The sequence below is a fragment of the Lagopus muta genome, chromosome 1, assembly GCF_023343835.1.
Source record: "Lagopus muta isolate bLagMut1 chromosome 1, bLagMut1 primary, whole genome shotgun sequence".
NCBI classification, from domain to species: domain Eukaryota; kingdom Metazoa; phylum Chordata; class Aves; order Galliformes; family Phasianidae; genus Lagopus; species Lagopus muta.
Window position 1 is genome coordinate 86,536,875 of NC_064433.1, and position 12,458 is coordinate 86,549,332.

Consider the following 12,458-nt stretch of genomic DNA (forward strand, 5'->3'; position numbering starts at 1 on the left):
GACTCTGGAGGTTTGAGCCTTCAGTTTGGTCAGCATCATGACATGGCAGTCAGTTAATGGTTTGTCCAGGTTGTAGAAAATCCAAAAAAAGGATCACGCATTTCCTATGCCAAAAGACAGTGCGTATCAATTTACCCAATGAGGGCTGTGTTTTGAACTTTTACTCCAATAGGTAATACATAAACTGCCTTTTGGACTCCAGCTCATTTCAGGGAATTAAATCCAGGAAATTGTCACCTTCGGGCCTTATATTGGTTCAATATATCCTGACAAACTTGAATACTCTGTTATTTCTGTTCCCATGTGAGCATTTATGGGAGCCATCTGGCACAAACTTTGTCTCCAACATTGCCACCACTGTTTCCAATGCACTGATTCAGCTCCACACACAATTTCCTGGTTGTAATCCACCAATTAATGTGGATGAGCTGTTCAAGATGCTCTTCATTTTGTAGTATGCACGGCTGTCCAGAATATGGCTTGCCTTTCACATTGCAGTCATCACTGCTGAAAAAACACCACCCACTGCCTCACTGTGCTCACGTACATTGTTTGGTCAACATTCAGCAAGCACCGATGAAATCTCAATGACTTGTCATTTTTTCTGCATGGAGGATTTCAATGATACACCTTTGCTTCATGCACACTTCCATGTAAGACTGCCATCTGTTACACAGCAACAAAAGGTAAGGGAATATTGGCGGGAAGGTTTAATCTCTACTGCCATTCTACCAACATCAACCTCTGAGGTCATGGGTCAACAAAATAAATTAGGAGGCATTACTTTCAGAGCAACTGCTATATATATATATTTATATACTCCTATTTATTTACTCCTAATTTATATATATATATATATACACACACACATACATATAAGTATTGTAGACTTTCAATAGTTAACCTAGCCATTTATTCTACTAATGAGTTCAAAGTCACATGAACCCACACCTGACTCACTTTAAACACTGAAGTAATGGTTGCATCTTACATTACTGTTTAATGATGGGCTGAATAAACTTCTGCTACAGCAGCATAGTTTTGCAGTAAGTATTCAGACAGACATATGTAACAAAACTACAAAACTTAGAGCTCCTCACTTGTTAAGGAAGAGTGGTGAAAGACTCCAGATACAGAAAAAAATAATTACAAATTGGGCTCTTTCAAATTATATATTTATTCCTCAGCAAATTAAAAAAAACTTTATTTCTCAGCAACTTAAAATATGCTGCTTTTTCTTCTGCTACAGTTTATCCATAAGAAGCAAAGGTAAAGCGGAACTTACTTTTAATTTACACTCCATTCTTGAGCAGAATTACTTACTGACCTCAAAACAAGAGCTTTGAAAACAAGCAAGGAGTCCAGGCTAGCCTTGGAAAACAGAAATGCATTCAGTGCATATGTGATATAATTCCTCTAGCACTTCTTCATTTGCAGCATTTACCTTACAAGACTGGGAGGTTTAACAAAGCCCAAGAGGCATACCCCTAGGAGGTCATGTTAAAAACAGATTTTATCATTTGTTTGCAACAACCTAAATCTTCATGTAGGCTTTGCTTTTAGGGAAGTGATACTAAATTATTTGCAAGCTAATTTGTCATAACAGGCCCACTGTAAAAGATGTTGCTCAAAGGCATACCTGCCATACATTTCTAAATGGATTAGAAGTCAATTAATGTTTAAAAAGCTCTGGGCATTTTGTTTAATGAAGAGATTAACTGTAATGCCAAAAAAAACCCCTTCTCATCTGTCTGAAATACATGTTGTTACATGCTTTACAGTTACTTAAGCACAAAAGTGAGAAAATGGCAACGCTCCATGCACATATCAACTCCTCACTGTTTAGAAGACAGGCAATGAGTTCAGTTTAACAGAAACTGTAGTTGTTACCTAGTTTGAAAATGCAGATAGAAGTAAAATAAACAAACAAATAAATAAATATAAAACCAAGGTTACATATGCAATTAACTGATCTCCTCCAAACTGACAGGATTCCAGAGCATTTTTGGTCCATGGATGCTTTAACAAATGTTAAAGTGAAGGTACACACAGAAGGTGTGATGGTACAGCATATGTGGAAAGAAAAAAGTTAAGTATTGAGAATTCATATTTAAGTTGTCTATATTGAGAAATTTAGATAAGAAACAGTAAAAGCCCGTGGTCCTGAAAAGGATTTAGAAAGAAGCACTTCAGGAGATGAGTCAAGGAAGAAAAGAGTAAAGTGAGAACAGACAGAAAGGCAGCAGCAGAGCTCAGCTATTCAGATGGACTGATGAAGTTTAAAAATTCTTATCAGTCTTGTTCTGATAAAAACTTATTTGTTTGTTACTGTATCCTGCTGTCTGACAACTTGTGCACCTGGTATTGTGTCAGTTCCCAAGGAAAATGGCAGGACCATAAACCTGAAGTGAAACACTTGAATCTCACATAAAAAATATTAGCAGACAAATGCAAAGAGGAACATAACACTGAATAGAGAAGATGAAGAGGCTGATTATGATCAGATAACTGACAGCCAGAAAGAAACAGCAGCTTGCAGAAGATGCGTAAATCTCAGTGACAGAAATGGAACTTGCAATCAAGACAGTAGGATAAGGTCATTCAAGGATAGAGTCCAACACAAAAGGAGGACCAGGAGGTGGAGATTTGCTAAGCAAAGGGAAGAAAAAAGAAAAACAGAGACATTTCATGCAGATGATCACAGTTAAATCATCTTTCAAAAAAAAAAAAAAAAAAACTTTTTTTTTCTTTTGACTGACACGTTAAAAAGTTCTAAGCAACAGACACTTAATTTAATCTTTTTTAGGCTTTTTAAAGATATTCTAAGAAATTGTCATAAGCAAGACAAAACATGGCCAAATTCCTTTCCTTTAACAATAACAAAAAAAGAGACTGATTTAATGACTTGATCATATTCAAACTACTTATACAAGAAAGAAATTTGTTAGAAGACTGAAGTTACCAGACCACACTGAAATGAAACCTAAAAGCTAGAAACTAACAGTAGCTGCACTTAGACTAGCAAAAGAGAGAGAAAAAAAAAGGAAATGAAACTCTTGTAAATTCACACAGTCAAATTACTTCACAAATGTGCCAACCCACAAGATATCAGACTTGACCATAAAGCAGCTCCATTGCAAAGTATTTCTCTACATGAGAAAGATCAAGCTGTCAATCTTCTATTCACCTACATCTTAAATTCTCACTTATCTACAAGTATCACTCAGCATTCATTTTATGACACACTCTTAGAATACTAAATTTCTCCAAAAACTTCTTTTGATAAAACCTTCCACCATATCTCCAGTTACTGAACCCCTTTCCTGTGACAGAACTTGAACAAAAGAAAACGTTACTCATCTACAACTGTAGGTAGTACAAAGAAAAAATGTTCAATATTAAGGAATAAAACAAATTACTTCATTTATAATAAGAAAGTTATACATGGGATATGAAAAAACATACTGTCCATGACATCAATAATAGGCTCCCAATTCAGACTTTGGACTTATCAAACGTAGAATATACATAATACAAAGTATCGTGACTTGCCACATATCTCACAAAAACAGTTTCTCTTCACCCCAGAATGAAACTAATAAACTTCACATAAGCTAGTCCAATTTATGATCAATCGTAAATGCCCTTGGAAGAACTGCCCATGCATTTTTATTCACCTTTTGAATGATCTACAGTATTGCAACAAAGCTGCTAATAATAAATTGACCAATTTCACCTAGTTTAAAGAGTTGGAGGAAAAAATATCTTTAAAATGTTCGGTCACATACTTCAAACTATTTGAGTTTGTGAAAATACCATTCCTTAAGATTACAAACAGTTAATAATTGTGTGAAGCATTTGTACTTACTTGTCTCCAAAGAACTTCCTCCAGAAATCTGCAGCATCTGCTTTGGTGATACGAAAGTTATCACCCTGGAATTGGCCATTTGGAAAAATAGCCTTGATTTCTGCTAGCATGTGGCTGAAGATGAGGGACAGCTTAGTTAAGTTTCTCCTGTGGATTTAATAGAGAAAAAAAAAAAAAAAAGTAATTTTTAAACTTGAATAGATCATTCAGAATCTCATCTATCTTGTATATTTGTGCAAAAATCAGCATCTGACAAAACAGAAACATGGTACTTTCTACTGAAAACACATCAAACAAGTACAAAGCAGTAGTATGTGTTTGCACGCACTTCTCAGTGTGTATTTATCATAGGTCTCCCTGAATATAAATCAAAACCAAAAGAAAAACCCCATAAAATTTATTTTTATATGTGACATCAAAACTATTTTAGTCCAGGTTTCTAAAAATATAAATATGGCACATAACTAGCTTTACTCTTCTTTCCTATGACAGTTGTATTCTTTTTATTCTATCCAGCTTTTTCATACTGGAGCCACTTCCTATTTTTCTCTTACATGCCTCCTCTTTAGTTAAAGCTTGCTTTCAATTTTCACTGCCACGTTAGAAACAAAATCAAACTTCTTTTTTGGCTACCAGTCCATTTTCATAAGATATCCAGACTTTATGTCAGTTCAGCAAAAAAAAAATGTATTTTTTTGCATAGAAATCTCAGTTAGTGAAAATAACAATGCATCCTTAAATGTAGATCATCCTTCACTACAGAAAAAACTGTGGGAGATGGTAGGGAGATGAGAAGGAAGAATGATGAAGAAATCTTTAGGAGATTTTCCTTCTGTAGATTTCTTTGGATATGCTAACAATAAAAAGAGATACTTCCCCATTTGATATATTCAACAGAAAAGACCCAGGAGACTGACCAGCTTCTAATAAAGAATTAGTGTTCTTACATATCTTTAATAACACAGAAACGCTCTGCATCAAGGCCATTCATCTGTCACGATCTCCAGTACTACTTCACAAAGCTTCACACATTTTAATGAAAAATCAAAATAAAATTATGCTTATCAACCATGCAGTTAATAACTGCTTACATACAATATTTTAAATAAATTCAAAGTTATTCATGAGTCCCTAGCCATATTAAAAAAAAAAACAAAACAAAACAAAATTCAAGTGATAGATTTTTACACGTGCATACCAAACAGGTTCCAAAATACAAATACCAATTCTTCATTCTCAAAATAGCAGAATTGACTTGCCAGGATCTTCCTAAAAGAACTCTCATTTTAGCATTGAAGTAGCAATTACTTCAGCCAAATTTTTGTGCAACTTATAATAGAGATTCCTGCAGAAGCTGTACTGCAGATCTCCCTACAGGTTTTGCTATGAGGGAACATAGGATAAAGACAGCTATTTTGAAAATACAAGCAACTTTAAAAAATTTTTAAAAGGTCTGAATCCAGTAAGGAGGAAGAGTATATCCATCAGAATGACTGTAGGACTAATGCTTTAAGTCCTTTAATTCCTCCAGTATAATCAGATGTCTGTAATTACGATGCTCAACTGTTCCTCATTTTCTGGATTTGTTCCTTGCTATCCCCCTTCCTGTTTCCTTTGTACTTTAATTGCATGCACATGTTCTTTATTATTTTATTCCTCAGAACTCAATCCTGATGCACAGAAAAAGCAACAGCTATTTTAATGTGGCTTCATCAGCCTGACTTAGACTCAAGATCAGGCAAGAACCCTCCTATGCCTAGGACAGATGAGAACATCATTCAGCACAAGTTTTAACAGAGCTCTCCCTTGGCTGACACACAATGTGTATGTCTACATTGTCTACAGTTGCAATTTACTGTGCTGCAGGGGTTCTTTTCAGGTATGAATTTGCCAAGTGAACTATTATATTACAAAGCTTGTTGGATTTGTGAGGCTTCAGCAAACTAAAGGATGAAGTCATGCAAGGCTCCACCTGGGGCACCCTCCCTGCACTGTCAACAGAAGGCACTTCCTTGCCTGGAGGGCAGCATGTGGCTGCACACACACGCACTGCCTGATAGGCACAGCTGCATGGTGTAGGACCAAATCAACTATTGACAGGAACTTGCCAGCAAACCTCCAGAACAATCATGATAGGACTGTATCTGAACTGCAAACTCTGGCTTGAACAAGGCCAGTCATGACGTGTATAAGAACGCTTCTGCTTCAAGTCAATTAGATAAAGAGGAGTTGAGAGAAAACTGTCTCTGGTCAATGTTCATATAAATGGGAAAAAATAGTTTAGCCTCAAACTAAGATATCTTTCTTTCTGATTGCAAAGCTGAAACTTAACACAATTTAGAACCTTATCTGAGCCTGAACGTACACCACAGCGTGTATAAATAGCCAATTTTCAAACATTTGTATATACATGGTATATACATATATATAGCTGTTTCTTCCTTAATTATGGTTCTTGCTGTACTAGATGATTATTGCAAGTTCCTCATATCAAATAATGATAAATTATGTTGCCTTAACATTCCACTTACATATTACATACTGTACCCTTTCTGCCTAGATATGTTTACATGATACCAGAGTTCAGTTACCTACAGGACATACAAAGCTCAGCAATTTCAGGAATGCTTTTCAAGAGTAATGCAAGGTACAGAGATGAAGACATTAGGACAAGCCACCAATTCTCTCTACCCATGCACTTTTCTCACCTGACCATGGTTATCTGTTCTAGCATAGGTACTTTTGCTATTCTGTGGAGTACCTTCCCAGACATCACAAGATGCATATAACCACTTGGATCCCTCTGAAGCTCTGTTCTCTATGTTAAGATAATTCCTTTTTCTTCCCTCATATCAAGATGGATCAGTATCAAAACTTCTCCAGCTTATTCCCCATGCATAAGTGTAAGACAAGGTATTCAAATTCTAACTATATGGAAACTAACAACTAAACCCATCAATTTTGTCTTGTTGGTGAATAATCCTAAAGAAAGACATTGTGGTCAATTTTAGCCACCTATATTGAGTCTCACTGACAACACAAAACAAAGGAAACCAATCCTGCCCAAGTCAGGTCAGCGTCTCTAACAATGCTGGATTGTTTTCTCATTACAGTGTGGAATATTGCAATGCAGAGCACAGTGTGAACACAACCTTGTACTGGAGTCTGACGGCACAGAAAAGTTGGCAGAATCAAGCTCTGGAGTGACCTTTCGACATAAATCCCAGCAGGGGGGAGACATCTTAATAGATCATACTGGAGCAACACTTCATTTAAAAAGCAAAAGTTATCCAATTAATAGGGAAACAATGGTTTTAATGCCTGAGAAGCTGCATTCAGGGTTTACGGTTACATTATTCTTCCAGTGGCAACCTGGAGCAAGCTAAAGGCGCGCTTTCTTTCCTCAGCTGTTTTGTGCCTGATTTAGAGTAAAAACATCTACTTCATTTATGTACAGAGAATGGATTTCATGCTGATGAGAACAATCTTATTTGATTCAAATTCCTGAAAAATAACACTGCTTTGTTTTAGAAAACTGAGCTGACATAATCATTCTTCACAATTTAATTGCTATTTAATTGTGGTAAGATTTAAGAATATTTTAACTGTAAATTACAGTAGATCAACTGCATTTTATGTAACAGATATTGTTGGTCTCTTCCACATTATCTGCAACATATTCAACACCTGTTACTGGATGATTTCTCTATAATTCATGGTTAGCTTTTGCTAACTCTCTTCTGCTAACTCAAGCTGATGCCATACAGCTCAACCCTCTTGCAGAAGTTTACTTCTGAAGTATCAGTTCTTCAGTCATACTCAGTTGTTTGTCAGACATGTTTGTACAGTTAATGTCGAGCATCAAATTTGCGTATTCTGGACAATGTATTTAAAGCCTGCTGTAAGCTCTGAGTTCACTTCAGAATGCCTAAGATACAAAGATGAAAAATCAAATTTTCAGTTGGCACAAACTTACAGCTTGGATCAGTAAACATATTTTGTTTCCTTCTTCTGACTAACCATTTTCTTAATTTCAGAATTACCCCCTTTTGAAGTAATAAATCAACAGCAAGTTTTCTGAAAAACAGATGGTAAAGACTGAAAAGAAGAATCTTGAGTTTGTTCACTTTTTTTTAATAAAATGTATCTTCTGAATCATTTTTCTCTTCAACTTTACAAAGTGAGGGTAGGCTAGAGATTGCTGCAATGATTTCAGAACAGGAGTTTTCACATGCCCAGCTATAAACAATTTGAAAATAAGGCTCACTAATGGAAATATTACAACATCCTTGCCATAACCAGGCCAGGCTGCTAGAGCAGAAGCATCTAGCAGTAGAAGGTCTGAAGCAGTCCCGTTCTCCTGGATCTATAAAACAAGAAAGTGAGGCACGACCAGCATGCAATAACACAGTTAAGTTTTGGATGTTTCAACTTCCTAGCTGCTGCATGAAAGCTAATTTTACTTTTGGAAGGCAATATGGTCTAGCAAACAGAATTGGATAGGGAATTAGGCAGTGTCATTTCCTTTCAGTCACTAGCCTGATCAATGAGGTGGGGTGAACACCTGTGTCCTGCATTTACTGCCTGCATATGAGGAGGAATGAAATAAAATACTCTGAGAGCTCCAAACAAACACAGATGACAGAATCAGCATATAAATAAATACACAAAGCAAAGCATACACCTGGATCCTACATCCTTTGTAATTACTGGATTTCACAGACTGTGATCAAAACATAGTGATTTTTAGCAATCTCTAGCTAGATCTCACCCTCAAAATTGAGAACGCATAAGCCTGCTTAAATATTGTTCTATTTCTTCCATGCCTGCAAATCACTTTGTCCCATGAAAGTGATTATTTTTGTTTTGAAACTACATACATTTCTAGCCAAAAGAAACATGATATATTAAAAAAAAAAAAATCAGACTGTTCAACTTCTCAGACACATTATTTCAAAAATTAGATTACCACCAGGTTTCCTTCATTTCACTTAACTTCTAATATCTCTGCCCCCACATACATATTCCCTTTTTCTACGCAGCTATCTGCCATAACAAACAATATATCAAATCTCCAAGTTCATAATGTATTTCAGTTGCAGGCACAGAAAAAAAAACAGCCTTTTTCAGGGCTAGAAAGAGATCTGTTTGGCAAACTACTTTCCAGATAGATCTGACAGAGAAATGGACTAGTCTATCAGTAAAGAAAATTCTTCCGCAACTCATACTTAAGATACAAGGACAAAGAAAGCTCTGTTAGCTGGCAAAAGTGCAAGTCATAATTGCTCATGAATGAAGATAAAAGAAAGCTTGAAAAGCCTTCAAAAGGTGAATGTTGATTTTAACTTTTAGAATCCAGTCCCCTTCAAAATATTAAAGCTTCAAAATTCAAAGCATATGTATAGAGCTCATTTCACCTAATTAGTTATATTTAAAACAGATTTCTGATCCATATGCTCAAGTTGTAGTAAAATATAGGGATCATACAAAATACACAATACTAATTAGAACTAAGGGACAGAATATAATCTCGTGATTCAAGTACAAAAGAGGAAAGTTAAGACCTGGCTCTTCCACTCTGCTCCTTGAGAATTTTTCATTTATATTTTGTGATCCAGGCTTCCAAAACATTTCCTATTTGTACTTTTCCATCACAAGGAAAATCATAGCTGCCCCCAAATGCTTTTGATGGGTTATACTTCTAACATCAACTAATGACAACTGACAAAGAAATGTACTATGATCAGGATAAATCATCCACAAAAAGAAAAAATCTGAAGAAATACTCAAATTTCAGATCTACGAAAGGCACACGTATAACTAAAAGAGACCTATGCAACTAACAGCTCTTGATTATCCAGTACAATCCTTACTCATTTATCCCCTGTTCTCTCCCAGAATTCCCCCTTTCTCAGACAGTAAACACAGGAACTAACAAAACGGAAATGTTGCTGATTTAGAAAGCTACAGGTGTACAACAGTCATCTAGTCTTAACTAAGGATCTCTCCTTAGCATTTCAGAGGAGGTAAAGGAAACTGAAGGTTCCTGTCAATACATCTGTGGAGAAAAATCCTGTCTACCATCATTCTTGGCAATTGGTTAAACACTCGATCTGTGCATTCATTATTTTTAAAAGCTATATAAAGGTAGACTATTGCTCAGAGATCCAAGTACATGGGCCTATATTCTTGGGAATAAGAATAAACATGAGCTCCATTTACTACTTGTGTCACTGACTTATAGAAGAGATGGAGACAAATGACTGGATTTTGCTTTAGTTTTTTCATCTATAAAGCCTAGGGGAAAAAAAAAAGACTTTTAAATATGGTGAGATTGTTAATGGATTGTTAAATTCAACATATGCTAAACAAGAAAAACAAGTACAAACTTGTAAGAAACTAGATGTAGACAAGTATTTTACTTGAAACCTGAATTGACTGAGCTTGTCAGGAGTAGAAAAGCACTACTCTTCTTCAATTATTTCTCATTAGCCACAATCTGACATACCAGGAGTACTGTGCAAGTCTGCTAATGTTCTGTTATTCATGATGGATACTAAAAGTTAAAAATGGCAGACCGAGTAAGATTTGAGTAATTATGTTCTAGGAAGCAAAGAAATCTGATCACAACGTCACCTGAAAGTTTCCTCCGTCTTTTCATTTGCTTAAAAATCATATCACATTGCCAAGAACCAAAATTAAAATTGCCAGATGCTTTATCATTCGCCTTACTAGGAATCAGGATGAAATCCACTTCTAAGGAGAAGATTAATCTAGTCAAGTACCAGATCTGCAGGTTTGGTGGCTCTGCCCGTGGCAAGGGGGTTGGAACTTGATGATCTTTGGGAGCACTTCTAAGCTAAGCCATTCTATGATTCTATGATATACCCATCTCTAGTAGCAACGGTGATCCTTTCATTCTTGTATTTTTGAATACCAGACAAAATTCTTAAGAAATACACTTCATGTTTCAGAAGTGGTTATCATCAGCTTCTCTTGCTTCTATAGGAATTCTCTGCCCCATTTATGCAAAAATAATTAACATAAAATAACTTCGTAGAGGAAATTGAACATAAATACAGAGGAAGGAAAATGCAGAACATTTCTCCAAATCTAACAATACAAACACAAAAGCTGTGTACGTGCTTATTTTCATTTATGAGTCGGTGTGGCACTGGTCCTGCCAACCTCTGTTAAGCAAAGCCCTGTGCAAGGATTAAACTTGATTTTTAATAAACAAACACTTCATACTACAGCAATTATCAATAGCTCTTCTAGGCAGGGCTCCACTGCCCACATTCTGAAAATTTCACTACTTTCAGCTATATTCAAAGCATGTTATCCAAAGCACATGAATGTCTCAAGGTACTTCTAGATCTACTTCCATCTATTTTCACAACAGTTGTTGAGTATACTATGAGTAACAGACATATCCAACAAAATGAAAACACTGAGCATTAGCGGGAATTAAAGTCACAAAGGAAACATACTTTGCATAAACCAGAATAGAACTTGCAAAAAAAAAAAAAAAAACTGTGTCTAGTCATGGTGAAGATTAATCATTTTTCCCATAAATAGTTCTCCTTAATTACTTACACAAAATGACAATAGAGGTTAAAAATTACTCTAGAAAATGCTACTAGAAATAAATTTGAATTAAATTTTTCTGACTTACTTATTTATACTTATAAGTATAAATACTTTACAAAGGACAATCAATTCTATTGCAATATAGGTAGTAATATAAGCTAGAGCTAATAGATTTTACTACCTTTTTTTTTTAAACTTAAGCTGTTATATCATTCTAAAAAAATATGATTTAGCATAATTAATTTTATATGCACAGAGATAAGAAACAAAAAGTGGATGCTGGTTGATTTAATTTTGTTTACTATTTTTAAAACCATTGCTTTTACACTACTCTCTTGCCCATCCATATTAACTCATTATTAGGCATTGTTCTGCTTCCTCTGTCCCCTTGTAAACAGATGTCTTTGTCAACCAAGATCTAATGTTATTAAATTACTGTTGGGTTACACATAAAGTCAAAATCTGCATCTTCAAACATAACTGAAGTTACAGAACCTCCCTGGGAACTAGGCTGTCTCTTTTTGAAAACTGAATTACCTATCTGAATTTATTAATATGTAAAAAATCCTAAAATTAAAGGAGTAAATTAGCATGAAAAAAATAGGAAGTACTAAATATACAATCAAATACTTAAATAAACGCTTCGCAAAAATTAGCCATCTTTTAAAGGCAGAGGCATGGTCAGTATAATTTTACAGTAACTGATTAGAACAGTAGACATCTTGAAGTTCGTTGAAATGTGAATAATATGGAAACTACAGCTATCACATCCTATGTTTATAATCACACTCTTTGAAGTGCATTCAGTATACAATTTTGCGTACTGGTATGCAATAAATCACGCAGAAGTTATCTTTACCACTAATAACAAGACAGAAAAAAGTAGCAATTAATGGATTTCTAGGAATTTAAACAAAATTAAATGTCCTATTTTGACTTGCATTACTGTTATTGTGATAGGGATATCTTGTCATTTTGCTGCTACCTGAAAATCTCTTTC

The 12,458-nt window shown here is 35.2% G+C and overlaps 1 protein-coding gene across 6 annotated transcripts in view; it reads right to left on the reverse strand.

Moving 5' to 3' along the window:
- CBLB (Cbl proto-oncogene B) overlaps window positions 1–12,458 on the reverse strand; it is a 123,236-nt gene that overhangs the window by 55,547 nt on the left and 55,231 nt on the right. For all 6 annotated transcript variants that reach the window (XM_048965705.1, XM_048965685.1, XM_048965715.1 and 3 more), the window contains one exon: window positions 3,869–4,015. In XM_048965705.1, the coding sequence (XP_048821662.1) occupies window positions 3,869–4,015 (147 nt within the window). The remainder of the gene's footprint in view (window positions 1–3,868; window positions 4,016–12,458) is intronic.